This window comes from Anas platyrhynchos, chromosome 5 (assembly GCF_047663525.1).
Source record: "Anas platyrhynchos isolate ZD024472 breed Pekin duck chromosome 5, IASCAAS_PekinDuck_T2T, whole genome shotgun sequence".
In the NCBI taxonomy this organism is placed as follows: domain Eukaryota; kingdom Metazoa; phylum Chordata; class Aves; order Anseriformes; family Anatidae; genus Anas; species Anas platyrhynchos.
The window spans coordinates 28429539-28456768 of record NC_092591.1 but is presented as its reverse complement, the minus strand read 5'-3'; the positions used below and the strand labels follow the sequence as shown (position 1 = coordinate 28456768).

Below are 27230 nucleotides of genomic sequence, written 5' to 3'. Positions count from 1 at the left end.
TGGCACAGCCAACACCCATGGAGTGACTCACGGGGGCCCATTAAAGCAAGGCCATGGCTGAGCTGCCTCCCAGCCCTTACCATGAGGATGCCAGGAGCCCCGTCCCTTTGTATCCCAGCCAGCTTCTCCAGGCGAGATGCCTAGCAGCTCTTTGAGCAGCTCTGTGTTAGAAAAACCCTGGTTGTGCTTTCCAAACAGCAGCGGTGGCCTTTGGCTAAAAGAAGAGTGATGGTGAAGGTGCTTGGGCATCACCTCCCCACTTTGTACACATGGCTAGAAAGCCGGTTATGAGGGCATGAAATAATTAACATCAATGCTGGCTCTACAAACACACACTGAGGACCTGTCCAGGGCCAGCAGGAGATGTGGGGGAGAAGATGGGAGTCCCTCATCCTCCGTGGACCACGGGGCCTCCAGCCACGCAGTGTGCTGTGCTGGTGGATTTGGTCTTGACATAAGTACCTGGCAGTCCTCCCTTTGCCCTCCTCCAGCACAAAGATGATGCAAAAAGGTCTGGCTATACACCATGAAGATAAAATACGTGCTTTTTTATGAGGTATCCTGGTTAGCTGTTAATCACTGCCTCTTATTTTCTGTGCCAAGTATGAAAGAAATAGCCCACGTTTCAACTTTACCTGCCGCATTAGAAAAACAAACAAACAAACAAAAAACCAACCACACAGCAGCATCACCAAAAATCTTTAAGTAGAGATGCATGCAAAGGAATTGTACAGCACAGAAATTCACCCTGCAGGAGGCTTATAGTCCCATGTAACATGTGGGACTGATGGTAACATCAGGATGACTTCCTAGGCAGCCAACAGTTCTGTTTTTCCAAGGTGATGAGAGCAAGTGGCCTTGCCTGCAGTGACAGGGAGCTCTGTCATCTCAGGGAGTTCCCCTCTAGTGACATTTAGCTGCAGGTCATTATCCAGTTTCTAGATAGTGGGAGATCATGTGGGGAAACAGCAGAGCTCGCCCTGGAGGTGAAAGCAAAGAGCAAGGGAGATGACTTGCTTCCTATTTTTTTTTTAATCTGCTTTCCCAGCCAAGGAGCAGAAGGGCAAGTGTGCACAGCAGCAGGGACACAGCCAGCACTTACATTTTCAGCAGAAAAAATAAATAACATCAAGAATCTCACCCACGCAGCTAAAGAGTCATCTCCAGGAAATCTTTTTGGGGATATCCTGGTGCCTGCTCATCTCAAGGCAAACTGGAAAATTCCTGATCTGCAAATTCAGCCCAAGCCCCATGGCAGCAGGAGGGGGGTTGTGTTTTGGGCAGGGGACGAGGCAAGCAGAAACCTGTAGCTGTGCCTGAAGTTTCTGTTTCTAATAAACTCAACAACCAGTGCCAGTCCATGCAGCCTCTCTGCCATCTTTAAATATTTACATCAACATGTCTGTGGCAATGGCAAGGTTATACAAAGAGGAGGAGGTGCTGGGGAAGCTCCTGGTACTGTCGGCTGCCAGGGCTGGGTCTGATGCAAGTGGAGGAGCTGTTTCCAGAAGGCACCAGTGGTGAACAAGAGAAAGCAAACCCAAGCAGGTTTCTCAATCCAGCACAGATATTTCCTCTTCTTTCCCAGCACATCTGAGAGGGCTGAGCTGGGCTTTGCTGTGAGACGCGATGCAGGAAAGCGAGAGCCCAGCTCAGCAGCGCAGCTCAGGGAGCTGCTGTTGTGTCATCAATGTATAATTCATTAGCAGGTGAATAAAGGCTGGAATAGCTTGTTGCTGATATAACGCGGCTAAAAAGAAAATGAATGTGTCTGCCAGCAAACTGGTGCGCTTCAGGGTTAAACAACAGCAGCGTTTAGTGATGCTAAGGAGAGCAAGGGGGGGATTTGCCTTAGAAGGATGCACACAAACTAAGGGAAGGCTGCAGCTGGAGCTTGGGCAGAGCCCTCTTGCTAAATAAGTTTAGCAGAAATAGAGATGCTTAGAACCACTGTTTTGCCTTGGCAGGAGATGGCTTCCCTACCACACGAACTGCAGAGAAGTCCATCCAGGTTAAGGCTTCAGAAGGATTTGCTCAGTAGTATAGCTTGCTCTGGGTGCGAATCAGGGTTGTACAAAAAAAGGAAAATTTCATTTCAGTGCAAACTGATGCTGTCACTAGGGCAGCTCATATATATAGAGGCCAGGCTGCCATTGTCCAGCTGACAATAGTAGAACTAATTGCTGGAGCATAATTGGCAATTAATTGAAGCACAATCCAACAGTTAACTTTATTATTTGTCTGTTTATTTATGTATTCATTTTGTATCACCTATGCCTAGATAACCAGGGATTTCTCTCCTATCTGAGAGAAATCTCAGATAAAAATCTCAGATAAAAAAGTCTGAGCATTGAGGTGTGTACCACAACCAGGTTCCCCTCATGCCAGCCCCAGGAAGGCTCACGGGGCCTGCAGGTGTTTTGGTTGCAGGGTTTGTGTCCCTGCTGTTCAGCTCCGTGTTTTATCCTGACAAAACCACTCTCTCGCTCTGCTCAGCACCGGGTAAATCTCTGCAGCACTTACAAATTGCTTCCTGGGGTTTTGCTTTCTTTGTGCAAGAGCTGTAGTTTTGCCCATAGCAAGCAGCAAATTCAGGACTTGTAAGTGCAAGCACACTGACTGCAGGGCAGGGAAGTTTTTTTTGTTTTGTTTTGTTTTGTTTTTCTCTTGGTGTTGGTGCAGCTATTAAAAAACCCTTGACACCTGCCCTCCTTACAGCTTCCACCGAGGCATTCCTGGATGGTGCCATTTTTCCAGCTGTGAACAAAATGATAATGCTGCACTTCCGTGCAGTAAGTTTTGATCACAGTTTCTAAAAACAAGGAGTTGAAGGTTATCTGCCTTCTTGCTCCTTGGTCTCCCTTCCTATCCCTCATCCCATGCTAGGGATGTCCAAGTGGGTACTTCTACCCCTGGGACAAGAAATAGTACACTTGCAGCTTGTGTCTTGTTGGGCAGAACCGACTGCTCTCTGGGCATTTAGCTTCCCTTGTGCGATGGCTTGGTGTTTGTCATGTTCTCCTCCCTGCTGCCACTATGGCAGAAGTCATTACAGAGGTGTGGAAGCAGCGGCAATGTTCATTCACACCTCCAGGCAAGTGCTGGCCACTTGCTGCTCCTCCAGATGAAGTTTTGGGGAAGGGGATACTGCAGCCTTTCAGGCTTCTTTATCATGCGTGCGCTCCTTCCGTCCATAACCACCCCTTCACATTAAAAATGGGCCTGGGGTGGGCTGTTAGTGGTAACGGTGGTAAAGTTTTAACAGAGATCTTTCCTACTAGGCTTTAGAGTTGACGAGGTAGCCCCTCCTGGTAAAACTGCATTATTTGCTCACTCCCCTGTGGTGTTTGTTTTTTTTTTGTTTGTTTGTTTTGTACAACAGAACTTCATCAGCTGTCCAGCCAGCAGAGAGCAGTGGACAAGGCCTGCCTACATGGAATTTAAAATAGAAGCAAAGCCCAAAATAAAACCAAGAACCTTTCTGCCAGGTGGCAAGGGAAACCTTAGCGAGTTCTTTTATAGAAATACCTTGCTCTTTCCTTGTTGCTTCTATGTGTCCTTAGGCTTTTTTCCTTACCCATGCTTGCATTACTCCAGAGGTGGCTGAGGGTCAGATAAGGGTGGTGACAAACACCAGAGGATGGGTGGCTCTGCCAGGCAGGTTCCTTGTGGAGGAACACGTGGTCATCTCCATCTTCAGTGCTAAGGCAAGTGCCAGCTGCATGGGGAGTATCTCCCCCCAGCACTGAATGACTTACTGACGGCAGCCTATTATACAACCGAGCGCAATGGCAGGCTTCGTGCCGAAAAATAGAAGGAATGACAGCCTTTTGCAAGAATTTCCTTTTTATTGAAGCAAGCAGGAGTCACGTGAGCTGCCAGCTGGCCTGAGGAATGACAGCAGCAGTAACCTGGACAATAAGAGCCAGAGCTCACAATGGAGATTGTCTCTCTCTGGAGAGTGATGCACATCAGAAAACATATTGTATGCACACACGCATGTATCTGAATCGCTTCCCAGTGCTAGCAAGTGGCTATGTTTACATGTGCAGCTACTAGGCGAAGCATATTACTTCTAAATCCCTGCTAGACAAAGGTGTGTTGGTAACTGTCAGGAGATAGCTGGTGATACTTTGGATCACTTTGAACTTGATCCTGCTTCCAAAGTCAGCAGTGAAGCTCCGCTCACGCCAAGGGAGCGGGATTAGGAGTGACAGCTCTCCTCCCTCAATGCCTTTCCTTCCACTGCAAGATATTTGCAACCGTGCTAGAAGGCTAACTAGGCGAGGGAAGATGCTGTAGGCTGTACTGCTGTTTTCACGTGCGTAGCAGTCCTGAATATCAGCATGGGGCTTTCCTCTTTTATCTCACTGAGATTACCTCATTTTATTCAATCAAGACAATCCCAATTACCACTTACTCTTTTTTTGTGGCTAAAACCCACAATGAAGGAGAGGGCTGAAAGCTGGTGTTGGTTCAAACAGACATTTTCCATTGCCACAGTTCGCAGCAGTGATGGTTTTCATCTCAGAAGCAGCTCTGTCTCCTTGCAATGAGGGCAAAGCACACCGGGGAGCCATCATTTTAGCAAGGCTGAGAAGCTGAGATCTTCAGTTGGTTGAGGCTTTTCAAATTTCTGCTTATTGTTGATAAGGAGATGTAAAGAGGAAGTGGACATTGTCTTGTTTGACCTGGCTGAGGATCAGTCCACTTCTCTCAGATTTAAACACAAGCCCTGTATATATTTAATATCAAAGCCTTTTTGTATTTCACAGTAGCGTGGTAGGTCAGTGAAGCTAGAGAAACACAAAGTTAAGGCAGTGTGGTTGAATGTGCCGGTATGAAATCAGTGCGGTACCTAGGAGGCTGACCAAATCCTAACAATTTTAAAAATGATGCATATCACATCAAAAAGGGGAGTAACAGAGGGATGTGTCCTTATTCTGTCTGGTTGTTTCAAAACACAGGCACTACTTTTTTCTTTTTTTTTTCTCCCTAATTTCCACCACAAGCTCCAACAATACTTTATAGGGAAAAAAAAGAATCAATGGTGGTTGGATACCTACATACTCCAGGGATAACTCAAAACTTGCCCTAAGTCAATAATTAGCAGTGTTCCAGTTAGGAGAGCACATTTCCCTTCAGCAGTGCCACACTCTGTGTCCATGTATTTGCTGATAGTGAACCAGTCCCAGGCTATGGTCCAAAGCTATCACCCTAGAAAGGTCACATCTTTTGGGGTCACACAGAACAGTGCAAGAAAAGTTTGGTTTAGCACTGTGATTCTGGCTGGGCTTTCCTTTCCGGATGTATCCAAAGGGGCTGTGTGTGTCCTGCTTGTGGAGCTATACCCTGCACTGCACCTGGTGAGGCATCTCCGAGCCCAGGTGCGCCTTGGTCCTCATCCATTTTCGGTAAAGCTGCCCTTCCACTGAGCATCACCCGGGCTGACCAGCTCAGGAGTGCACAAGGGTGAGTGATGCAGGAGGGGAAAATGTGCAACATGAGCAGTGGTGACACCCATCCCTCCACCTGTCCCCACACAGTGCCTTCCCAGGTGATTTTGGGGAGGTCTTCAGGTGTCTTCCTGCACCAAGCTCGCTCTACCTTGTAGGGAAGCCCAGGAGAGGAGTTTCTACCTTGCCCGCAGGATGTATTTGCCTTTCCGGTCCAGGTTGTTGCTGAAGTGGATGTAGAACCAGAGGAATGAAGTCAGAACCATCCCGTAAACCTAAAAGGAAATAAATGAAATGAGCAAACAGTTAAATACTGAACCAATGATGAGGCTCCCTCTGCATGAATAAGGGATCATAAGAGTTGCCTGCTAGTCTGCTTGGCACTTCTGAACTTGTTATGTATGAAAATATCAAATTTTTCTTGAAGGAGCTGTTTTCCACTGAAATGGTGAACACCAATTCCAACACGAGATAGGAGGGAAAAAAACATGCCGTTAAAGCATCTGATTGGAATTAGCACAGCATGGCTCAAACTCTGTCCTAAAAATATCCAAAAGTGAGAAGAAGCCAGGAAATTCAGACTTCAAACTCCTGCCACAAAACATTCCTCCACACAAACATACATCTCTCATAATAGCCTTTTGTATAAATAACAGAGAAAAAAAACTTCATGCCTTGTTTGGAGTAAAAAAAAAATAAAATCAACAAAAAACAAAAGGCCACCACGTGCACACTGCGAGGACAATATGCTTCCTTTGTACTGCAGCTTTCTGATGGGTCCATCACCCTGTGCAGTGGTGGTTGGTCACGTATCAAGATTTACACAGGCAGCTTATCAAAGGTGAGGATGCTGGGGGAAGCGTTATGAGGGCTGCAAAGCCCTCTGAAAGCTTGCCTTATTGTGCAAGCTGAGCGCAGCTTGATGGGGCACATCTGTGCACGTCGTGGTGCTGGCCAGAGGGACGGGGACACAAGAGCAGCTGTACCAGCCACCAGGTTTTCCTTTGCATCCTGCTATCACAACAGCCAACCTTGCAGCGAGACTTCCTCTAATGTACGCTTCAAAGACTTTATTGCATTATCTGGCTATAGCATCAAGTTCCAGGGAAAAAATATAGAAGTGCTCCTACTTTTGTCTGGGTAGAGCTGAAGTGAAATTTCTTCTACAGCCAATGAAAATTAGGAAATGACACCAAATACCCTTATGTGGCTTTGCATTAGACATCAGCTATGTGTCCCAAAGATTTTCTAAGCAAGAGCTCAGCTGCACTAAGATCCAATGAAGCTTTAATGCTACAATTCTGTCTGCAAGTACGTAATTCCATCTAAGTAGAAATATACCTGTGCCATTGCCTGATGGCTTTCTGCATTTACTATGAGCAGTACAAAAAAAATCTTTGTTCCTCTGGCTTTTCTTGAGATAGGGAAAAATCTTCTAACCCATATTGTGCCGAGGTGGACACAAGCACTGAAACAATCCCTAAATACACACTGGTTGGGAAAAATTGCCCTGTCTGGGGAGTAGTGTGGAGATATCAGAGCAGACCAAACCTAATTTCATGGTTAAGAAACAAGGCTTGTACTTTTTTCTGGCATGTTTTACTACACATGCAGGGCCTTGTACAGGGGTAATTACAGTGGGTGGACCTCGGAGCAGGCCTGTTTTAATTAGGGGCTCTCTACAGCTCTCAACGCACTGTCCCCACACAACCACTGAGCACCCTCACCACCTTCTGCAGTAGGAGCATGTCCTTTTCTGCAGCATTTCAGGTTTTCCTTCACCAGAGAGGCACCGAGCTGCCTGGCAGATGGAGCTTTGTGGGCCTCCTACCCCACCTTCAAGACCTGCGCCAGGTGACAGCTCCTCTAGCTTGCAGGGGAGGACACGCCGAAATATCTGCAAGGATAAAATGCAGAAACCTCTCCCCATTCCTTGCTGACATGATGAGTTTGGGGCAGAAAAACTAATAACCAAGACTATGTATTTCCTAATTTCCAAGGCGAAGTCCACTACCACTTGTTTCCCTGCTACTGATCTCCAAAAATCATCCCAAATCCTAGCATCCTGGGACTAATTCAGAATGTGATTCCCCTGCCTCTTGGGGCCAGACACGAGAAGGAATACGCGCAGTTACCGTGAAGCAGATGGTGGTGCCCAGGAGCATGGAGACAAGGTCCATGTGCTTCTTCAGGAAGCCCTGGATCTCTTGTAGGCAGTCCTGGGAAGAGAGAGACACCCCTTGCAGCACAGCAGGAGCTTGGGAGGCATCCATCCCCCTAATAGCAATTGCTGTGACCCCAGGTAGAAAGAGAGGGATCACAGAATATCTGAGTTGGAAGGGACCCACAAGGATCATCGAGTCCAACTCCCAGGTCCCCAGAGGACCACCAGGGATGCAACATTGCACTGCAAGATAAACACATGCAGTATATTTTCCATCACTAAAATGTGCCTATGATTTTCTTACCACGACTCAGAGTGTAGAGGATGTGTGCATGCACAGTTAAGTGTGGTCATACACAAATGTTCCCCACCCCAATGGAAAATGGATGGAGTGAAATGAAAAGATGGAAAAGCAGAGTTTGCCATAAAGCTGCTTGTGTTCCCCAAAGGTACTAGCAAACAGCTCCATACTGCAAGGTGTCACCAGCATTAATATATATGAGTGGTAAGCATGCCTGCAACCTCACTGAAATTCAGTGGGTGCTAGCCAAGAGAGCCATTTCAGAAATGCAAAAGCCTGCCCTTGATTAAGCGATTTGCAGAGCGAGGTAGAAGTGCTCACAGCCCCACAGCGTCAGTGCCAGAGCAAATGCACTGCAGCTACCAAATGCTGCAGGTCCCCAACTGCAAGTCACATCCTCACATCCTCCTCTCTGCTAAATGCAAACCATTAGCAGAGGCGAACTAATGCTCATGCATGGTGCCCAGGTCTGATTTCATCTTTCTTCCTCTTCTCCGAGCTGCTGCCCACCCCCACTTTGAGATTGTTTTTTCCAGGAGGTGGCTGGAAACCAGGGGTTGAGGCATGCTTCTGCATCACAGGGTTGCGTTAGCCTCTGATGTAACACGGATGTTTCTTCATAGCTGTAGCAACGTGGTTTTGTTTTACCTAAGGACAATGTATGGTATGATGCTTGCAGCTTCAGCTACGCCAGCTAATTTGGCTACTCCCATAGAAAAAAGCATACAAGAGATTTGCTTGGAGTATGAAGATTGCATTACACCTTCACTGCATACACAGTCCCGTACTGGTGGCTTCTCCATCACTTCACTGGAATGCTGGACAGGAGAGAAATCCAGTCTACACAGTGCAGCTGCTGCTGGACAAAATTATCCTACTTTATGAGTTCCTCCTTTTAAGTTTTAATACCTGACTAATGCCCACAGAAGAGGGAAATAGAGTTATCATGTGCACCTTCAGCATTTGCTGTTAGCAGAACACTTTTTAGGTCTCAGAAGCTAGCAACACAGACAAGCCCAAGAGCTTTTTGAGGTCAGACACATGCCTGTGGTATCACATCATCTCCACACAGGTAGAAGATACAGAAAAGGCTGGAAAGAAGCAACAGGCTGCAAGAACAAGTGTTTTGGAGGCTTTCTTGGGCTGCAAAGCAAACTGCCCCTAGAGACACCTTCCTGTTTCTGGTTAAAACAAAGAAACAAAGAACAACCTAACCTACAGCAACCAAACCACAAAAAGGTGGTAACTTTGGCTTAAGCATTAAAAAACAGTAAGATTTTAAGCAGTCCATGAGTAGTAGCACAGTGGGAGAGTGGAAGAAGCTTTGTGCTTACCTGCCCGGCAGCCTGTGCCTGGCTGGGAGGACACGTATTGTGCTCAACGGCAGCCGTGTCCCCGAATGGGGAGTGCTTCCCACAGCACAGGAACTGGAAGAGAGGAACAGGGTTTCATGGAAGGAAAAGAACAAAGCAGGTAGGCATGCAATCGATAATTTCTGCGATGGAAGTTAAACTCAGGAAAAAAAAAAAAAATCAACGAGGACTGTTTTTGCATCAATTAAAGTGGCTAAATTAAGCAGGGGATGAAGTTGGGTGGTTCTCCTTGCCAAGGGTGGGTTTGGACATGCTGCTCCACAACCCTGCAGCAAGCACTGATGTTCCTGGTCACGGCTCTGAGGGCCATGGCTGTTATGGTACTGAGAAACATTTGCCCTTTTCTGTGTCTTGATATGCCTGGATGAAAGCAGCTTTGGAAAGTGCTTGTTACAACAAATTACGAAAACAGAAAAACAGAGGGAGCTGCATGGGAGAAGCCTGGAAACAAGTGAGCAGATCTGACCTTCCCACCCAGCCCCGCTGCAGGCCATGAGCTCGCTGCCCAAGCAGGTCCAGCTGCAGGAGGAGATACACAGCAAAGCGCCGGCTGAGACAGGCAATATGTACCAGCTATGGCACAAAAACTTCGAAGATTTTGTATAAGAGAGATGCTCAAGTAGGTGGCCCTTGGATAATCCAGGTGGGAAGGGGAAAGACTTCACAGCTGACTGGAGCTTCTGCTTCCTGAGATAAAACAGTTTTACAGCATTTGTGAAGCATAGCCAAGCACCAGCCACAGCCTGCTGAAACCAATGGGAAGATGCTCCAGGACAAGGCTGTCTGCAAAGGCTGGAAGATAACTTACTGCTTCGTGGATGGCATTCAGCTCATGCCTCCTGAAGCTGGAGACGTTCCTCCTCACCTCCTCGTACACAAGGTCGTACACGTCCATCATGCTGTCTTCCACCTGTGATAGAAGCAGACGTATGTAAAGGTCTCTCCCAGGCATATTGCTAGATGAGTTGTGCAGCTACTGAACCACTGCCACACAGCAGCACCTGCTGTATGACCCACCATGCACCAAGGGGCACCCACAACATGGTGAGTCCCACCATGAGCTGTGATGCTGTACGTGTACCACTTTCCGCTACATGCCACTTCAAGGTCTCACCTGCTGATGGCTGGAGCTTCTGGCCAGTTTGGGAGTTGGTGTCAAAGAGGAACATGGGTGCCTCTGACCTACATGCCTCCAAGCCCCCCCATGTCCTGCCAAGCAGTGATGACACCAACTCCTTGTTCTGACAAGGGACTGCGAGGACAAGTATTGCCACCCTGAGATGCTCAAATACAAAGGCAAGAGCTCGTCAGATGGATAGTGTCATCTCAGTGACAGAGGATTTCCTCTGAACTGAGCCAGAAGAAGTAACGGGGTGACTCAGCGGTGAATCAGATCCTAAATATTTACTAAAATTGTGAGAACTCGCAGCTTGACAAATCCCAGCCCACTCCTGCTGCTCGGGTTTCAATGGAAAAATATGACAATTACATTTAGTGCCTGGAGTAAAAAAAAACAAAAAACAAAAAAAAAACAACAACACAACAGAACACCTATTTCTTCCATTCATTTTCTCCTTGTTTCCATATCCACGTTAATTTGAATGGGTCTGAAGGCAATGCTTGGCTTTCAGAGCAGAAAGGCAATCTGCAAGACAGAGTGGAGTGGGTGGCTGCATGGGGAGGAATGAGGGCTCTTGGAGCAAAGCCACCACTCAGAGAGGCTTTTAAGTTAAGTCTTAAGGGGCTGCACTAAAAATTACTCTAGGGAAAAAAATTACAGCACAATGTGCCAGCCTCCGAACATCTTGGGAGTGAAAGCAGGACTGTTTGAGGTGATTTATAGCCATTACTGCAATATCGTTCTGTCCCACCTGGTTGTCCAAAAGGCAATGACTGACAAGGAAAGGGAGAGAGGGAGGCTGAGGAGATTACCTGCATCAGACTCAGCTCCATGTCACCAGGGATAAATTTAAACACCATGTGTTTAGGAGATGTTCCAAAGCTATCAACAGGAATAGCAGCGGGGAGGGTTGGAGGTTTCTAAGGGTGATCATACACCTGCATGTCCACCAGAGCTAGCAGGTGATGAGCCATAATCCCACCACCAAATCAGGGGTTTCTCAACATGCAGCAAAGCTTCCATCCATCGGGATGCTTCTCTGCATGTCAGAGGGCAACCAGACAGTGAGGCAGGAGCAATCCGGTAGCTTTAATGAGAGAGCTCCAGCGATGGGCAGGGCACAGAGATGCCGAGCCAAGGTGCATCAGACCTTAATGTCAGGATCCATACCACTGAGCTGTCCCACACAGGTGAGGAGGAAGGGCAGGTACCGGAGTAAAATGAGATTACTGGTGGATGTGTGCACCATCATGCTTCTGAGCAAATCTTAAACCCCAATAAAAAGCAAAATATCTAAACTTGTCTAAGTTCTGGTGGGCCATGAAGCAGCTTTCCAGCAGCAGCAATCAAATAAATGGATTCAGTAAAAAAGTTTCCATTTCCACTGAAGAACTGGATTGAGAATAATGAAAAAGAATAATATTTCAGCCTCCTCTTGTGGCCTTGTGTTGCTGAGGAAGGAACAGGAGCAGAGCAGCCTGCTTCTTAACCCACAAAGTTATCAGCTGCTTATGAGTATCCCAACTCCCATCTAGGTTGCAGGAATACAACTACTCTGTGTTATAACTACATACACACAGATCAAGGGAAGTTAACAGTGCTACATGTGCAATTTTGCATTTTCATATTTACTATTACCCCCAGATGCTAAGGTTTCCCTTAAGAGGCCTACGTTTGTATTTTATGTACTTTTTTTTCTTTCCCCAAGAGGGTTCAAGTGACTTGATAGCACAGGTTCAAACAATCACAAGATTATGCTTCTGCTTACCCTAATCTCTCACACAGATTTATCTTTGGACAAGGGTCTCTGAAACAGCAAAGCAAATAACATTTGAAAGCAATCCATAAGTTTAACGTCAAAAGTTTGCTGAGACCTGAGCCAGGAAATATTGGGACACATAATTTTAAGCCCCCTGCCTTGGCTGGGCATATTCCCCAAAACCTCACAAAAATACTCCTTTGGCTGCAGCGAGCATTGGGCCAGATCTGGCCACTTTATAACTGTACTCAAACCACAGGTAAGATGAGACTTCACCCAGTGATATTTCATCTGCAAAGACTGCTGCAGAGTCCAGGCCGTCATTACTGCTAATAGCAACAGGAGAGCAAGGGAGGGACTCTTTGTTAGGGAGTGTAGTGATAGGTCAAGGGGGAATGGCTTTCAACTAAAAAAGAGTAGATTTGGGTTAGATATAAAGAAATTATTTACTCAGGGTGGTGAGGCCCTGGTGCAGGCTGCCAAGAGAAGTTGTGAAGGCCCCATCCCTAAAGGTGCCCAAGGCCAGGCTGGATGGGGCTGAGGGCATCCTGGGCTGGTGGGAGATGTCCTGCCCATGGCAGGGTGTTAGAATTAGATGATTTTTAAGGTCCCTTCCAAGCCAAACTGTTCTGTGATTGTACACACTCCCTGCTGTAAATAGCATGTACTCTCCCCTGCAGTATCTGTGCAGTGAGCGGTGCAGCTGTGCACAGTACTTCACAGAAAGCAACCTGACAAAAGACATTCCCAAAAAGAGACTTCTTATTTTAGGTGCCCCATGATGATGCCAAGCATTTTCGCCACAGCTGTTTGAAGGAAGGGGGGTAATGGGAGAGGATTAGAAGAAACAAGATTCCCATAAAAAAAAAAAAAAAAAAAACTGGCAGAAAACTATTCCTACCCTAAGAAACAACAAGGGAGGAATTCGCCAGCAGACACTCCTCACAGTTGTCTCAACTACAGCAGTGGTGATGATGATGAGGGAAGCGTACTCTCCAGACACATTAAGACTACTGGAGACTTAAATTACACAGTATTTCTGAGCTCACTTAGGAGCTGGATTCTTAGTTATTTACTGAATTTTCGTTTTCCCGAGCAGCCTCCAAGAAGTTAAAGCACAAAGGATTAAATGGAAAATGTTTTATAGCAATAATTTCCTTTTAAGACGTGTGTCTAGGCAAGCATGAGAGTACAATTTGACGATTAGTTGTTCTCAGCACTTCTATCTAGCAATTACATCTAGCGTTTATATCCAGCATTTATATCCAGCTATTATCTGAATACCCTATTCAGATCATAGTAAGGGAACATCAAAGTACAAAGCTTTTTTTTCTTTTCTTTCTTTTTTTTTAAAAAAAAAAAAAAAAAGTGCTTTGACTGGAGTTTCTCCACATCATCTTCCTGATTTTTGCTAGAATCATTTGATGCTGGAAGGGAAAGTCATTGTCTTCTAGCAACGTAGAAATTTGTTTGCAAAGATTACTGCAGAGAGCTTTCCAGTTTAAATATTTCAGTGGTGTATGTAAAGTCCTAAATCTCCGTATATCAGTGGCTGTTCCTTCTCTGAAGGAAACTGTGCCATGGAGCATATGAGGGGGCTGGTTTAACAAGAGGAGACAGCAAAAGGTTGTACTTATGAGCCATCATCCTAGCAACTTTTCTGCCTGGAATGGGGTTACATTTGTGCTCAGAGCTGCAGCCAAGCTCTGAAGCACCAGTCATGCATGGCAGCATATACTAAGGCCAAAAGGGCATGCAGCCTCGTGCATGCCTAATGATGTAAAAAATAATTAAAAACCAAAAGCATGAAAGAGTCACCAGATGGTTTCATGACCTAGCCTTTTTTTTTGCAACACGGCTTATTTTGTTCAAGAAGCACAAATTCATCCCTAAAGTTTCCTGGGAGCTGGGACATAACACAGTGAAGAGCTTGAGTACTTCTTTGCTCTGTACCAAATTGCCATCCTCAATAGATTCCCATTGCACACTCCAATGAAGGGCAACTTTCAGTCTATCACCTCAGAATAACTGCTTTTTTTTTTTTTTCCTGTTTCTTGCACCATGTGTTGGAGGATAAAAAAAAATTGATCAGGGTGCTTTTTCTCCCATTTAAGCAACTGGATGCTTGTTAAGTTTGAGTGGTTATGCTGATACTGTCAGTAACACGTTAAGAAAGCCACAGCTGTGCCTCATCCCTTAACTCAGGCAGCAGTTAGCATGTGATGGATGGGTGGATAGATGCAGCTGCAGAAGAGGAAATCTGTCTGGGCTTCTCCTCGTGAGGTCTTATGCCCCCACTACACAGTAGTACCACGATGGCCACATGGATTTTCCTGTTCCCAGTGACATGCTGCTGATTTTTTGCATGGTTCAAAACTAGTTAGCCTGCACACTGAGGCCTGTTGCTGGAGGGGTATTTCTGGGCAAAGGTCTCCCTTGCAAGGAGAATGTACCTCCAGTGCTCGTCAGTACGAAAAAACAACAGGGAAAGCTGAAAATGGAGCATCAGCTGGGCTTTGGCTTGACAAAAACCTCCAGGTTAAGTGGTATGGAGGTTGCACCTTACAGTAATTCTTTTCCTGGAAGAAGCTTGGCAAAATGTAGCAGCTCTATATTAGTGAAACAATTGCTGTCTCTCATTTCTGTCTGCATTCCTTAATGAAACATTTAGGGGTGATAGAGATGAGTTAGTGGATACAACAAATGGAAAAACACCACTGAGATTGATGTGGGTGACTCCAAGTGATTTAATAGAATAGCACTTTTCACTTAAAGTAAAAGAATGAAGGAATTTTGAGATTGTTCATCATCCTCTAAATCCTTTATGCCCCCCAAGAAGAAGAATTTATGATTGCAAGAAGGCATTTACTCTGTTGAAACCACTTCTGTTCTTGCCTTTGGCTATTAGAAACTAAAATAAATTTCACTTTTTTCCTCCAAGAGAGAAATTCACAATTTTGCCTCGTTATTCACGAAAAGAGATTATTTTTTACCCTGTAACTGTACTTGGAACAGATACGTGTGACAAGGAGATCAGTATTCAGATCTGATTCCTTTGCAAGCAAGAGATGTCAATGAACGCCCCTCTACACATACACTTCTCTAACAGCATGTCAGCTCCCTTCCTCTGCTTCAGGCTTCATCAAGTCAGTCAATCCCAGATGCAGAAATCCTGCCAGCACTGCAAACCAGAGCAGCCTTGCAGCCCCTGCCTCCAAAACCTGCATAAGATCAGGTGCTGCTCCCCTCTGATGTCAGCAATCACTAGAGACCACTGATGCAAAGAGAGCAGGGTGATACAAGTGAGACTTTCAGCCAAGTCATTTTCATGTTTTCTTTTGATATATACATATACATATATAATTTTGTATTGTTGTAAATGTGTTATTATTTTTAAATAACTCATGGATTTTCCTTTTCTTGCAGGTTTTGGGACAGGAACAGGCAGCCCCTGTCTTTTGGTGCATCACTGAGGGTTATGCAAACAGAGAAGGGAGCAAAAGCCATCGTGAAATAACAAAGCAGGAGAAGCAAAGCCTTACAAAGATATTTCTCTCCAATTCCAGCACTGCCTCCTGTTTTGAATCAGTTGCACAAGGAGCTGATGAAAGTGCTGACCTGTTTCACTGCTTCCCTCCCGCCTCAGTGCTGCCTTCCCGAAAGACAGATGCAGACAATGCTTCTCCAGGGGCACAAACTAGCTTTGAACAGCACGGCTGGCCAAAGTGCTCTGGCAGCTGCCAGCTCCCATTACGAGTGACTCACACCTTCCCACAGCTCTGCTCACTAAATGGAGGAACGCTGCCTGAGTTAGCTGAGCACCAAACCACAAGCCAGGTCTCCCTGCTTGTCATTGAGAACAGCAGATCACATATATGCCTTTATATACACACACACAGACATTTCCTTCTCCTTTCAGCTTCTGTCTTACAAACCTCCTCCTCCTTTCTCACCCCCACAGCCCAAACCAGCAGCAGAAGTCCAGCAGGATGAACAGGGCACGTAGCATCCAGCCAGTGTGCAAGGGAACACCACAGCCTCTGTGCTTCTCATGAGCCCAGAAGCATTGGTTTGTGTCTGTGGTAGGGTACCAGATACTTCACAGAAAAGTCCAAAAAATAAAAATAATTAAAAAATAATAATGAAAAAACAGTCAGGTAGTTAATAAACACCAAGTTTTTTTTCCCTTAAACCCTCCAGATCTGAGGCTGTACCTCCAGTGAGTGACACCAGCCTCAGTTTGTCAAGGTCCTCTTGTTTCCTTGATTTTGTATATTTGTAGAGCAAAAGAAGTATTTCAGTCCACATTTTACAACAGAACTGCAAAACCAGTGTACTGCCAAGGGCCCACACCGCTTCTTTGTGCTCCCACAGTTCAGATGCTACACCCAACCATCGATGAACCTCCCAAAACTATCATCATACCATCTCTTGCCCGTAGCATGTGAAACCAGTGCCAATCAAGACTGCTTTCCCACTAAAAGTATAGACAAATGCTTTTTTAAAAATTAATTTTACCGTTAAAATGTTGTATCAGCACTAGATCCAATCCCCTATGGCCACATGAAGGTTGGACGTGCGACTTTGTGCTGGGATGCTGAGAACCATCCGAGCACCCTCAGGCACTGCGGCTGATGCTGCTGGAAACAGCATCCCCAGCTCTACCACAGGAAGCAGCAGCAATGGGGCCACACGGGTTCAGAGCCGGGGCAGCGATAAATTATAAAAAGCAAGAGGGTGAGTGCCTGAGCGTCTCATCAGACAAAGGACAGCACTGTCTCGCCGTGGGAGTGGGGCATTTGTACATGATGGGAATGCAAATGCTGGGAAAGATTCATGATATTTAAAAAGGGGGGAGGGTTTTCCCCTATTTATTTACTTATTCCAATTTTGCATGCTTCGGGGACAGGGGAAAAACTCAGTGCTTACGTTAAAACAATTGTGCCTGGTAATATGAATAACATCAGGAGCAAGGAAGACATCTGATTGTTCACATTGTTTTAACAGCAAAATCCCTGCTTTTGGCAAAGGCTCTTGAAAGGCCCCTGTGAACAGCTGCATTCCTGTCCCAGCCCTGCCACTTCAGGAAGGAATCTGCCTGTGTGCTTTGGTTCTAGCTTCAGAAAGCACCTGAACACACCTCCAGCTGGTGTTTAAGACCAACTGAAATCATGGACTTAATCTTGCATTAAAGCATTTCCTTAGGGTGAGACCATCACCCTGGACCAGACCCTGTAGGAATTTGCCCCAACATAAACTGCTACAAATGACAGAAACAAACAAAAAAACAGATTTTGCTTGCCACCAGAAGAACCTCTACAACACTATTTAAGGAATTACCGGGAAGCATTTCATCACTTCTTGCATAACTGCAGAAACGACACGGATGTGCAAGGACAAGGCAAACTCTGAGTACGTGCAGTCCAGCACAACCCAAAGAGGCTGACACCTTTCTATGCACATGGAGGGAAAGCTGCTGGGGAAACCTCCTTCTGAAATCACCCAGCAACTTGACAATTAAGAGATTGCCTCATAATTACAGCCAATTCAAAGTTAAGCAACCTTTCGACCAAAAATTACTCAAGAAATTGGGTCTTCACACCAGAAGTGGGGACAGATACACACCAATGCAGGAGGCACAAAGCAGCTGCTTATATTGTCATCTTCTGGCCACTCCACCCTCAGGACAGGATGCTGTGAGATGTTTTGGATACATCAGCATTTTTTTTCCCCTGGCATCTTGTGGCAAATGGAACAGCTCCTCCAGTCCAAACAAGAAGCCTGGCACAACCATATGCACCAGTGCTTAGTTTCAAAATTTCCTCCAAGTCAGGAAATTGTAAACGTATTTGGTTTTAAGCTAACATTTACCTAACAACAAACCTCTGTAATTAGAAGCTCTTCTGCTGCAGAACTCCTTTTGAGCTGCAGTGATTTTATTTCTGCTGATTCACCTTCCCAACCCCAACGGGCTCATGGGGCTCCTGGGAGCACGTACTAAGCTGCTGCAGAGAAAGGGAAAACCAGAACGTGACATGACGTTGAAGCTCCTCTGGCCTTTTCTGCAGCAAAGCACAGAACTAAGCCTCAAACCCATTCTGTATTAGTTAGCAAGAACATCAAAAGCCCTCCTTGTCTATTACAGCAGGGGCTGGGTAAGGCCATGTGCTGCAAAGTCAGATGCACGTTCAACACTCTGGTTTTGGACAAACTGTGTCTTGGGAGCTTCTTCATTCATAACTCCACCACCACCCTTGCTACTCCTCATGAGCTGGGCCAGAGCAGGGACACTGTCTTCCTTTCTGAAGCAGTCACTGTTGCCTGCTAATGACTGCTGATCCCTGTTGATCTCATAGGAACTAAGCTGCGTTGTACACATCAGAGAGACAGGTATAGGGTCCAAGACGTTATTCTGATTTATTTGTTCTTCCCCATTTCATTCACCATTTTGTGGCCAAACCTACCAGGCAGGAATATATCGGAAAAGGGAACCTTATTTCTCAACAGTAATTCCTATAATTTAATGCAGGCAGATGAATGTATAGCACCCTCAGAAGACAGCCCAAAGCCCAAAACCCAGTTATTGGCCATGTAGACAGGCCAATGGAGCAAGGGCTAACTACAGTGCTGAACTGATTCAAGTTTTTGTGGCAAGGCACAATAAATCCCGGATTTGTTATTTTTGCACAGCTGGGATAAGCTGTTTTACAAATAAAAACTGGTGACACTGAGTCTGTCTGGAAAGTAGGTAACTTGAAATTAAAAAGCCATGACAGATGTCTGAAATAATTCAATTAGGAGGGATAGAAACCCTGAAAAGCAGTAGAGAATGGGAAATGAGAAAGATTCACATTTTGTTTACAGTGGTGAGGTCTGAGCACAGTGAATATTTACAAATGAATTGTCTTTTTCTCCAGTCCTGCATAGCTTCTCTGCAAGAAGTACTGTAAACAGGTCTCTCAAGAGTCAAAGGCAAGAAGGACATCTTGCTTTTATCATGTTCAAACAACACTTCTATCTACTGCCTCTTGAAAATAACCATCGAAACCCTTTTTCAGCTGGAGATTGGGCTTTTCCATTCTAGCTGGATGATTTTCAGTAAGAGGGTTCTGTTCTATAAAGGATTTTTATTTAATTTTATTTATTTTTTAGATCAAGTGAAATAAAATACTGAGAGCATCTGCTGTGGATCGGAGGATAAGAAACTTCCCAGCTGCTACTTGCAGAAGGAGGGAAGGGCTCATCCCAACAGACTTACAAGATACTGGTGAATTTGTCTGATTTCTCCCCATATTACCGCTATTTCTGAAAACATAAACATGCAGGAGGCTGTGTGAGGGCCTCTGGTTTAGTTTTTCTCTTTACTTTGAGAAAATCAGACAAGCAAACTGTTCTATAATGAAACTTCTCAAGCCTTTTGAATCCCCCACCCCACTCAGCAGTCCGTACCACTGCACTGTCTGTCCTGGGGAGGCAGTCACATCTGGCCTTTCTTCTTCACTGGTGAGACAAGTTATCTTTCAAGCCAAGCCAAATTTCCATGTGTTTTGTAAGTGACGTTCCTATAATTAAATCTTTCATAATTTTTAGTCCCTGCTTTTCTTTGCATTTTAGCAAGAAGAGAAACCCAAGGGGATCCCCAATGGTATTTTATTTTTTCTGTTGTCAGAAATACTGCTGTTTTTCTATATCTGAAAAGTAAACATTTTGAAACAAAAACAAAAAACATTTTGTCTTGTGAAAACTATTTCTGTTTTGCTTAAAACAAACAATAAAAAATGAGTACTAAAGCTAACCATAACACATGGGTGCATTTATGGGCAGGGCACTCAAAGCAGAAAACAGGATAATGATTTAAAGTAAAAACAGATGTAGCGATTAAAACATTTACAGAGAAAGTCTTTAAATATGTTCAGCTAAGTGTTTTGTTGATTGGTATCATTCTTTAAATATACTCAGCTAAATATTTTGTTAAATGGCACATACCCTTATTCATTCAATATACAACTTTTTCTTGTGGTCTTTTCACAGCCTATTTCACATTTTTGGAGCAAGAATATCTAAACAGCCTGTTCACATAATGCAATTTCCAAAGACCACCCAGACACACTTTCTGCTGCCACTTCTTTGGTAACACCGCTTCTGTTTAAAGCTCTCATTAGAAACCTGTGCAGAAGAAGGAGATTCCCTGCTTGAGGTCTCCCTTTTGTATTGATTGCAAATTATTATTTCCATATTTAAATGCTAGTGTGAAAATGACATATTTTCATAGCTTTGCCTGAAACCAAGGAAAATTTATACAGGGGCTGTAAGAAGACTCTTTGCTATGGATGTCTCAGCTCTGATGGACACTGCTTTAGCCAGGTAAGGGTGGGACCTTTGTGCACAGGTGGTGCTGCAATAGAGATGAACGCTGCTGCTATGCCATCAGTGTTCACCTGATGTTTTCAAAGCAGCTGGACAAATTCATGGAGGAAAAAAAAAATCCAGAGGACATCACACACAAAAGAACAAGCAGCTCATCTCCAAGTGACAGGCTGCAGGCAGCTGGAAAGCATTGCTCCACACGTGCTGGGTTTTTGTGTTCCTGCCTTTCTGAGATCCGGTGCCTTTGGTCTGACCCTTATTGCAGAGGATCTTCAGCTCCTGGTCAGCCGTGGGCAAGCTTTCTAGAGAGGCAGGAGCTTATCCCTTACTGCTTCCCAGACATTGCCCTTTGGTCTTACAGCCCCACAGGGACAGGATTTTAACCTCCCCACAGGACACCAAACCATTACAACATGGAGTTTCTACGAACTGTGTTCTGTGGGTCGAGTGTGAGCACAAAGAGGTGCAATTGCAGCAGCCCAAGCACAGACTGAATCTCTGGGGTTTTGGTGGAACTATGCTCCACAAAAAAAAAAAAAAAAAAAAAAAAAAAAAATCCCAAATCTCTCTCTCTCTTTTTTTTTTTTTTTTTGAGCATGGGTGGAATTAAGACCAAGAAGCAACAAATTCACCTGAACAGGAAGAGGAGTAAACGTGTAAAGCAGATGAAGTGATATCAACTCAGGAAAGAATTAAAAGTCCAGCCTTCCTGAAGTACTAAGCCTCATCCTGCTGTCACGTACCTTACATCTCCCCATCACCCTTTATCTCCAGCACCATCCAGCTCTCCAGCAGCGAACTCTGGAGTAACAATTCAGAGACCTGAAAATCCAGCCTCCTGCAGTCTTCTCCTCCAGACCATGCATCCCAGCATGACATCAACCCCAAATGCTGTTTTTCACACTAGCTATTTCACTGTGCCACTGATGCTGGTTAACAGGCACAATTCTTAGGTGTTTCTCATAGATCTCAACAGAGACAGAGACAAACCAAGCAGCCACAACCTTTGAACTGAGGCTCCCAGGTGAAGTTACCAGGAATTAGAGCTAGCTGGAGACTGCCCAATATTTGAGACCAAAAAAAAAAACAAAAAAGAAAACTTTCCAAAAGCCAAACACCTTATTTTTTCAAAAAATGGAACAACCAAAGCTATTTAAAACAAGATATATATTTCAATTTACCTTCAAGAGAAAACATTTGTCCTGCCTAAGAATTTCTGGGGCCAGCACCCCACAATCCCTTCTCTCCCTTTAAATGACCTATTTCTTGCAGAGGAGGGATGTAACACAACATACATCCTATAGACCTTGATGAGGATGGCTTAATTACCACCAGCTGTCCCTTTTAAAAGGAGAAATTGGTGTAAAACCTGCATCTGATGAGAGGCTGCTGGTATTTCCTAGCAGAGGAAGCTTACCTCTGTGCTGCGTGCATATCTCCAGCAGGCAGCTGGTATCAGCCCGCAGAAGGCCAGAGCGAAGCAGAAAAACCCCTGAGGATAAAGAGAAAATTATTATCAGTTACACTATGGGGAGAAGACATCCATGTGAAAACATGCTAGGAACATATTTAATGTGCTTGTTCAAGCAAGTTTGGTTAAAGTTAGAGCTAAGCATTGCTTTCTCTTGGTATGCTTCATAACTTGTAAGAAATTGGATGTGCAATAGCATGATTCTCCATCAGGAACCCTCTGATTACAACGTGGCCATTTGAAGGGGTTGACCAAAAAAAAATCACTTGGCTTCCTGTGGAGCAGTTAACCTAATCTGCCTAAACTCCTCTTAAAAATAAATAAATAAATAAATTATGTTTACGTGCTCCCCTTCTGAAGCAGAAGCATGTACAAAAATAGCACCTCTCTTGAGGGATCCAATCCCCCATATCTGAAAGTCAGTTGTGGGATTCAAGGAGGGGAAAACTCTAAAGTCCATAAATGAATAGTCCATAAAGAAGTGGGATGGAGAGCAACCAGTGTTGGGAAAGGAGCCGGACTTTCCTGTGGCCCACATCTCAGCACTGTCAGCTATGTCGGAGCTGCATGGCCACGTTGACCTGCTTAGACAAAAGGATGACAGAAATACAACCAAGGCCAGCAACTGACCCTGGGGAGTCCAAACAATGACAGCAATGACACAGGAGGCAGCTTGACTTTTGTCTTCTTCCCCAGGCTCACAGAGCTGGAAGTCAGACGCGCTGTCTCTTTATTTGAAGAAATTCAGTCCAAAACAAAAAGCCAACCCTGATGTAAACATCAGTGCCTGTTGTGACAGCTGGACCAAAGGATCTTGTTCACATTAAAAAGAAAAAAAAAGTGCCTATAAAATGTTTGAAGGCCAAATGGATTCATCAAATATGAATCCACAGCTTAGTCTGGGAATGGCAAGTGATGATGAATAAGCAGCAGTTTTAAATTATTGCCCTTACAAGCTTTTCCATGAAACTGTCCCTCTTCTAAAAAGGAGTTATGCGTCAGGGGAAAACTACTCATACAACTACAGCTTATTTTGTTTTCTCTTTCTTTTTTTTTTTCTCCCCATCTGAATACTTCAATAATATGACCTAGTTGAAATCGCTTAAAGATTAAATATTTCATGAAATTTTACCAAATGCAAACTTAAGGGAAGGAAGAAGAGTAACTTTTGCTTAAGAAGTGTGGCTTTTTTTTTTTTTTTTTTTTAAAAAAAAAAGCTTTTAGAAAAAGAAAGCCTCCATATACTCTAAGAAAGGAAAATGTGTTACTTCAAATCCTGGAAATGTATAAGCACATGCCAGCAGAATGACTTTTCAGATTGTTCCACAATGGAACCAGCCCTGGCATTTTGCTGCCTCTTTACACCACCCTCAGCATAGCAGAGTCAATGTTTTCATCCAATTTAGGACCAAAATCAGACTTGAAAAAAAAAAATAAAAGAAAAAAAAATTAAGGTAGATGAAAAACCAACACTGGCAGCAATGGGAAAGCTCTCCCATAACCAAGAGGACCTGCTGTGAACCTGTGAAGTGAGAACCCCAGCATGCAAGTGGCATCACCTGGATTTCTCCCCTTTTACTCTCCCATCCTTCCCACACTTACGACATCCCTCTGGGGCCAGAAAAACCAGCAGTATCAAATCCGCTTGCTCATCTTCCCTTCCTCAGCTCCAGCCCACAGTCCTTCAGCATCAGCTCTCCCTTTACGTCTGCCTAGCATCTCTGGGAATAGAGACGCAGCCCCTTGGGGACCTCCAGCCGGTGCAAAGCAATTACACGGCTCCCAGAGCATCTTATAAATGAATTATAGGCTGCTGTCTCCTTTTCCTGGCCAAAAGCACTTTTAGAAGTGCAATTTTCTGATTATATTAGAAGATACTTGGAGGAAAAAGAAAATAAAAATGAAAAGGCAACATGCAGCTTGCACGTGATGTGTGGAGGGGCTCCCTGGAGGAGGACAGCCCCACTGTCATCCTCCGCCATCAGTCCCTCTTTTATGAATGACCTCATTCCCGTCCTCGCTGCAAGGAACAAATCAGCCCCTAGAGACTCAGCAGCATCTGCAGAAATGCTGTGCCATCTCTCGGTGGGTGTAACTTTTAATTCACCCTTCTCACGCTTACCCTTTGGGTAAAGCAGTCCCTGAGCATCAGCATCCTCCCTGTGCCACACAGTCAGCAGCAACCCCAGCATCACCTTGCTGATGCTTTGGGAGAGCAAAGGGAAAGTTATTGGGGCTGAGGGAGGGATGCTCTGGCCCCAGGCTGGCTGGGCAGCTTTGCCAAGCCACCCCCCAGCCAGGGAAGGAGCAGATCTGTGACCTCCCCTGCTCTGGCTGCTTTTTGGTGCCGCTGTGAGAGCTGCCCCCTGCAATAACTTACAGCCCAGGGACAGGGAAGGGGACAGATAATTTCAGATTGCATCCATCAGATTGCAGCCCTCCCTCCCTGCCCCAGTTCACCTAACAGCACATGGCATGCTTGCCTTTCCATTTAAGCCTTGCCTGCAATCTCTGTCTGCAGGAGGAACCCTTCCTCAGCTCCAGCTGAGCACAGCATCAATGCCTGCTCCTGGGGAGTGCTGTCACACAGATGTGTTACAGCACTATGAAGAGACAAATTCACAGCAAAACTGAGATGCTGAAGTGTGTTGCTGGGTTATCAAGGACCCTTAAAGCACTTGCCTGCAATTACACACCTGGGGGCAGTAAAGCAAACAGCCTGTGCTGTGTGCTGGCCCCGCTGGCACATCACTCAGTGAGAAGCTGGGTTACACTGGGCATCCACCGAGCCTTTTCCACCACAGAAATTGCTTGAAACAGTTGATCCATCCCAAACACTTATTTTGAGTAATTTTTAGGCTGGAAAGTTCAAGTGTGAGAGTTTCAGGTGGGATATTCTGGTTGTTCTCTGCCGCCCCCCACCTCCCTCTCTCCTTGTCTGACCAGCTAACATCACACGGTGCCTTAAATGCTGTCAGAGCCAGTTCCTTTTGTACAAGTAGTGCTAGCAAAATTGCAGTTTTCCTTCCTTTTCCTCCCCTTCAATAGCAGTATGGCCTTCAGAGGCCGTGAGAGCTGCAGGATGTTTACATTCAGGGCTGCCTGCCTGGTGCACCGCATATCACCAAAAAGCAGGACTGCAGCTGGACGAGAGTCAATAAACCCGTCACTGCTCCCCCATTGAAGAGGAGCTCTGGGAATAACAGTCCAGGATTTTTGAAAGTAATATTTTATCTCTAAGATCTCAGTTGTTCTCCAGGAACCAGCTTCCCTGCAAGCATTGGTGGGTGTGCAGAGGTTTCTGCCTGGGCTGGTGCCGCTGCTGCAGCTATGAGATGAGCTGCTGATGCAACTCATTCTGGTTTCTAGCCACCCTGGACCCATCGTTGTCATTAGGACAAAAAGGACTGAAGCCCCTCTTCTGCATATGCAGCCCTCCTGAAGGAGGAGACTGTTCAGAGCCCCACAGGTCTGACTTGTGCTACTCCTGCCCGTGGTCACATCCGACCTCAGAGGCTGGCTCTCTGCCTTCATCTCCAGCTTTCACATCCAAGATCAAATGTGGGTAGGGACTGGTGGGGAAACCAGCTGCAGGGTAATCCCTGCTGCAAGATATCAACAGCTTTAAAGGGCTGTATGCCAACTTAGAGGTCTAGGAAAAGCTCCCCTATAGAAACCCTGCGATGCAAGTTGTTACCATGCCGGTGAGCTGTTTGTGCAAGGAGGAGCGGTGCAGGAGGTGCTTCAGAGCTCTGCAGGGAGGACAAGCGGACCTTTCCAGTCCTGTCCCAAAGCCAGGAGAAATCCCAGAGGATAAACTGGCTGCCCTGGGCTCCTCGACTATTCCCAAGGCTCTCGGCTGCTACCCAGGCACGGCTGTGCCTTGCCCAGCGCCAGCTCCCCGGCCCCCCCCAGCGGCCAAGAGGGGCCTGGAGCCGGCAGGAGCCGAAGTGAAGGTGCAGGGGCAAAGCCAGCAGGAGCCTAGAGAAAGCACGTGTTTAAATACCAGCCTCGTGGGAAGCGTGTCACCCCAGCCCCTAGGCACCGATGAGCCAAAATGGGAGCTTTTCTCCCCAGAACTTAACGAAATCGCATGGCTTCCTGCAAAGCAGAGCTTGCAGTTCAGTTTATTAATGTTGATACAGTCCAGGCTCAAACGCTGCTCAAAAAGTGCATCATAACTGCAATTACTTTGGAAAACAAAACAAAACAAAACAAGAAAACCCCACCACCATCACCAAAAACAAACAACAAGGTGCATAAAGATGCAATCCTCAGCTGGAGGAGCCCCAAGGGATCAGGCCAGGCTGCGCATTATAAAAAACATCCCCTTGCAGCACAGAGTGGTGTAATGGGATGTCCTACCCCTGTGTGCATGCAGCAGGTTGAAGATGCGAGTGCCTGCACGCCACCCACTCCCAGCCAGCCCCTCGGGAGGGATACGCACCGTTGCTGTGAGGCACTGTGACTCCCGTACTGTGGCGGCCGAGCTCAGCAGGGCTGCGAGGATCAGGGTCATGCTAAGGCAGATGCCAACGTAGAAAGCTGGAAGGAAGCCGGACATGGGATCTGTGGTCAGACACCAAGACTTCGAGGGGACTAATGGCAAAATGCTTTTGCCTGGGGAGAGGACAAAAACTGCATTTTGGGGAGGTGGTGTAAGAAGACCAATTTGCAGAACTCGAATGCTTTATAACTTACTCATCATTTCCCAGTTGCTTTGCTCATCTTGCATGCCTCTGAGCAGCAACCCCAGCTCCAGCAGAGCCAGGCACCCTGGGAGGACGCCCATAAGCTGACAATTACTTCAGCCCTCTGATAAAGATGCCCCCAAATTGGGGATGCTGAAGAGCAGCAGATGCCCCGCGGCCGCTATCGGGGCTTGGCGCACCGCTAATCTCCTGCACCACTCGCCCGCTGGTTTCCTCCCGGCCAAGGCAGGGCCACAGCCGGTACCCAAGTGCTTTGCAGCCCTGGCTCAGGGCTAAGCATGAAGTATCGGGCTGTTCTCATCTCTTTGCTCTGGTCTTGTATCCAAGACTCAGTTTGTATTTCTCCTTCATTTAGTCTTTCCCTATGACCTTGGTACCTTCCAGGGTCCAAATTAAACCAGGGAAAAGAAACGAAAACATTTTTCCCCCAAGAAAAGGTTTTGCCACTCATTTCTCCTCTCCTATTCTCCTCCCAGCATCATTTTTAACCATATTCAACCTCAATCC

The 27230-nt window shown here is 45.7% G+C and overlaps 1 protein-coding gene across 2 annotated transcripts in view; it reads right to left on the bottom strand.

The window, feature by feature from the left end:
- Positions 1-3828: 3828 nt before the first annotated feature.
- The window catches only part of TSPAN32 (tetraspanin 32), a 28992-nt gene continuing 5590 nt past the window's right edge, over positions 3829-27230 (bottom strand). For both annotated transcript variants that reach the window (XM_072038530.1, XM_072038531.1), the window contains exons 6-11: positions 26459-26556; positions 21958-22032; positions 10103-10204; positions 9256-9348; positions 7592-7675; positions 3829-5731 (exon numbers count right to left, since the gene is read on the bottom strand). In XM_072038530.1, the coding sequence (XP_071894631.1) occupies positions 5636-5731; positions 7592-7675; positions 9256-9348; positions 10103-10204; positions 21958-22032; positions 26459-26556 (548 nt within the window). In that variant the 3' untranslated portion in view covers positions 3829-5635. The remainder of the gene's footprint in view (positions 5732-7591; positions 7676-9255; positions 9349-10102; positions 10205-21957; positions 22033-26458; positions 26557-27230) is intronic.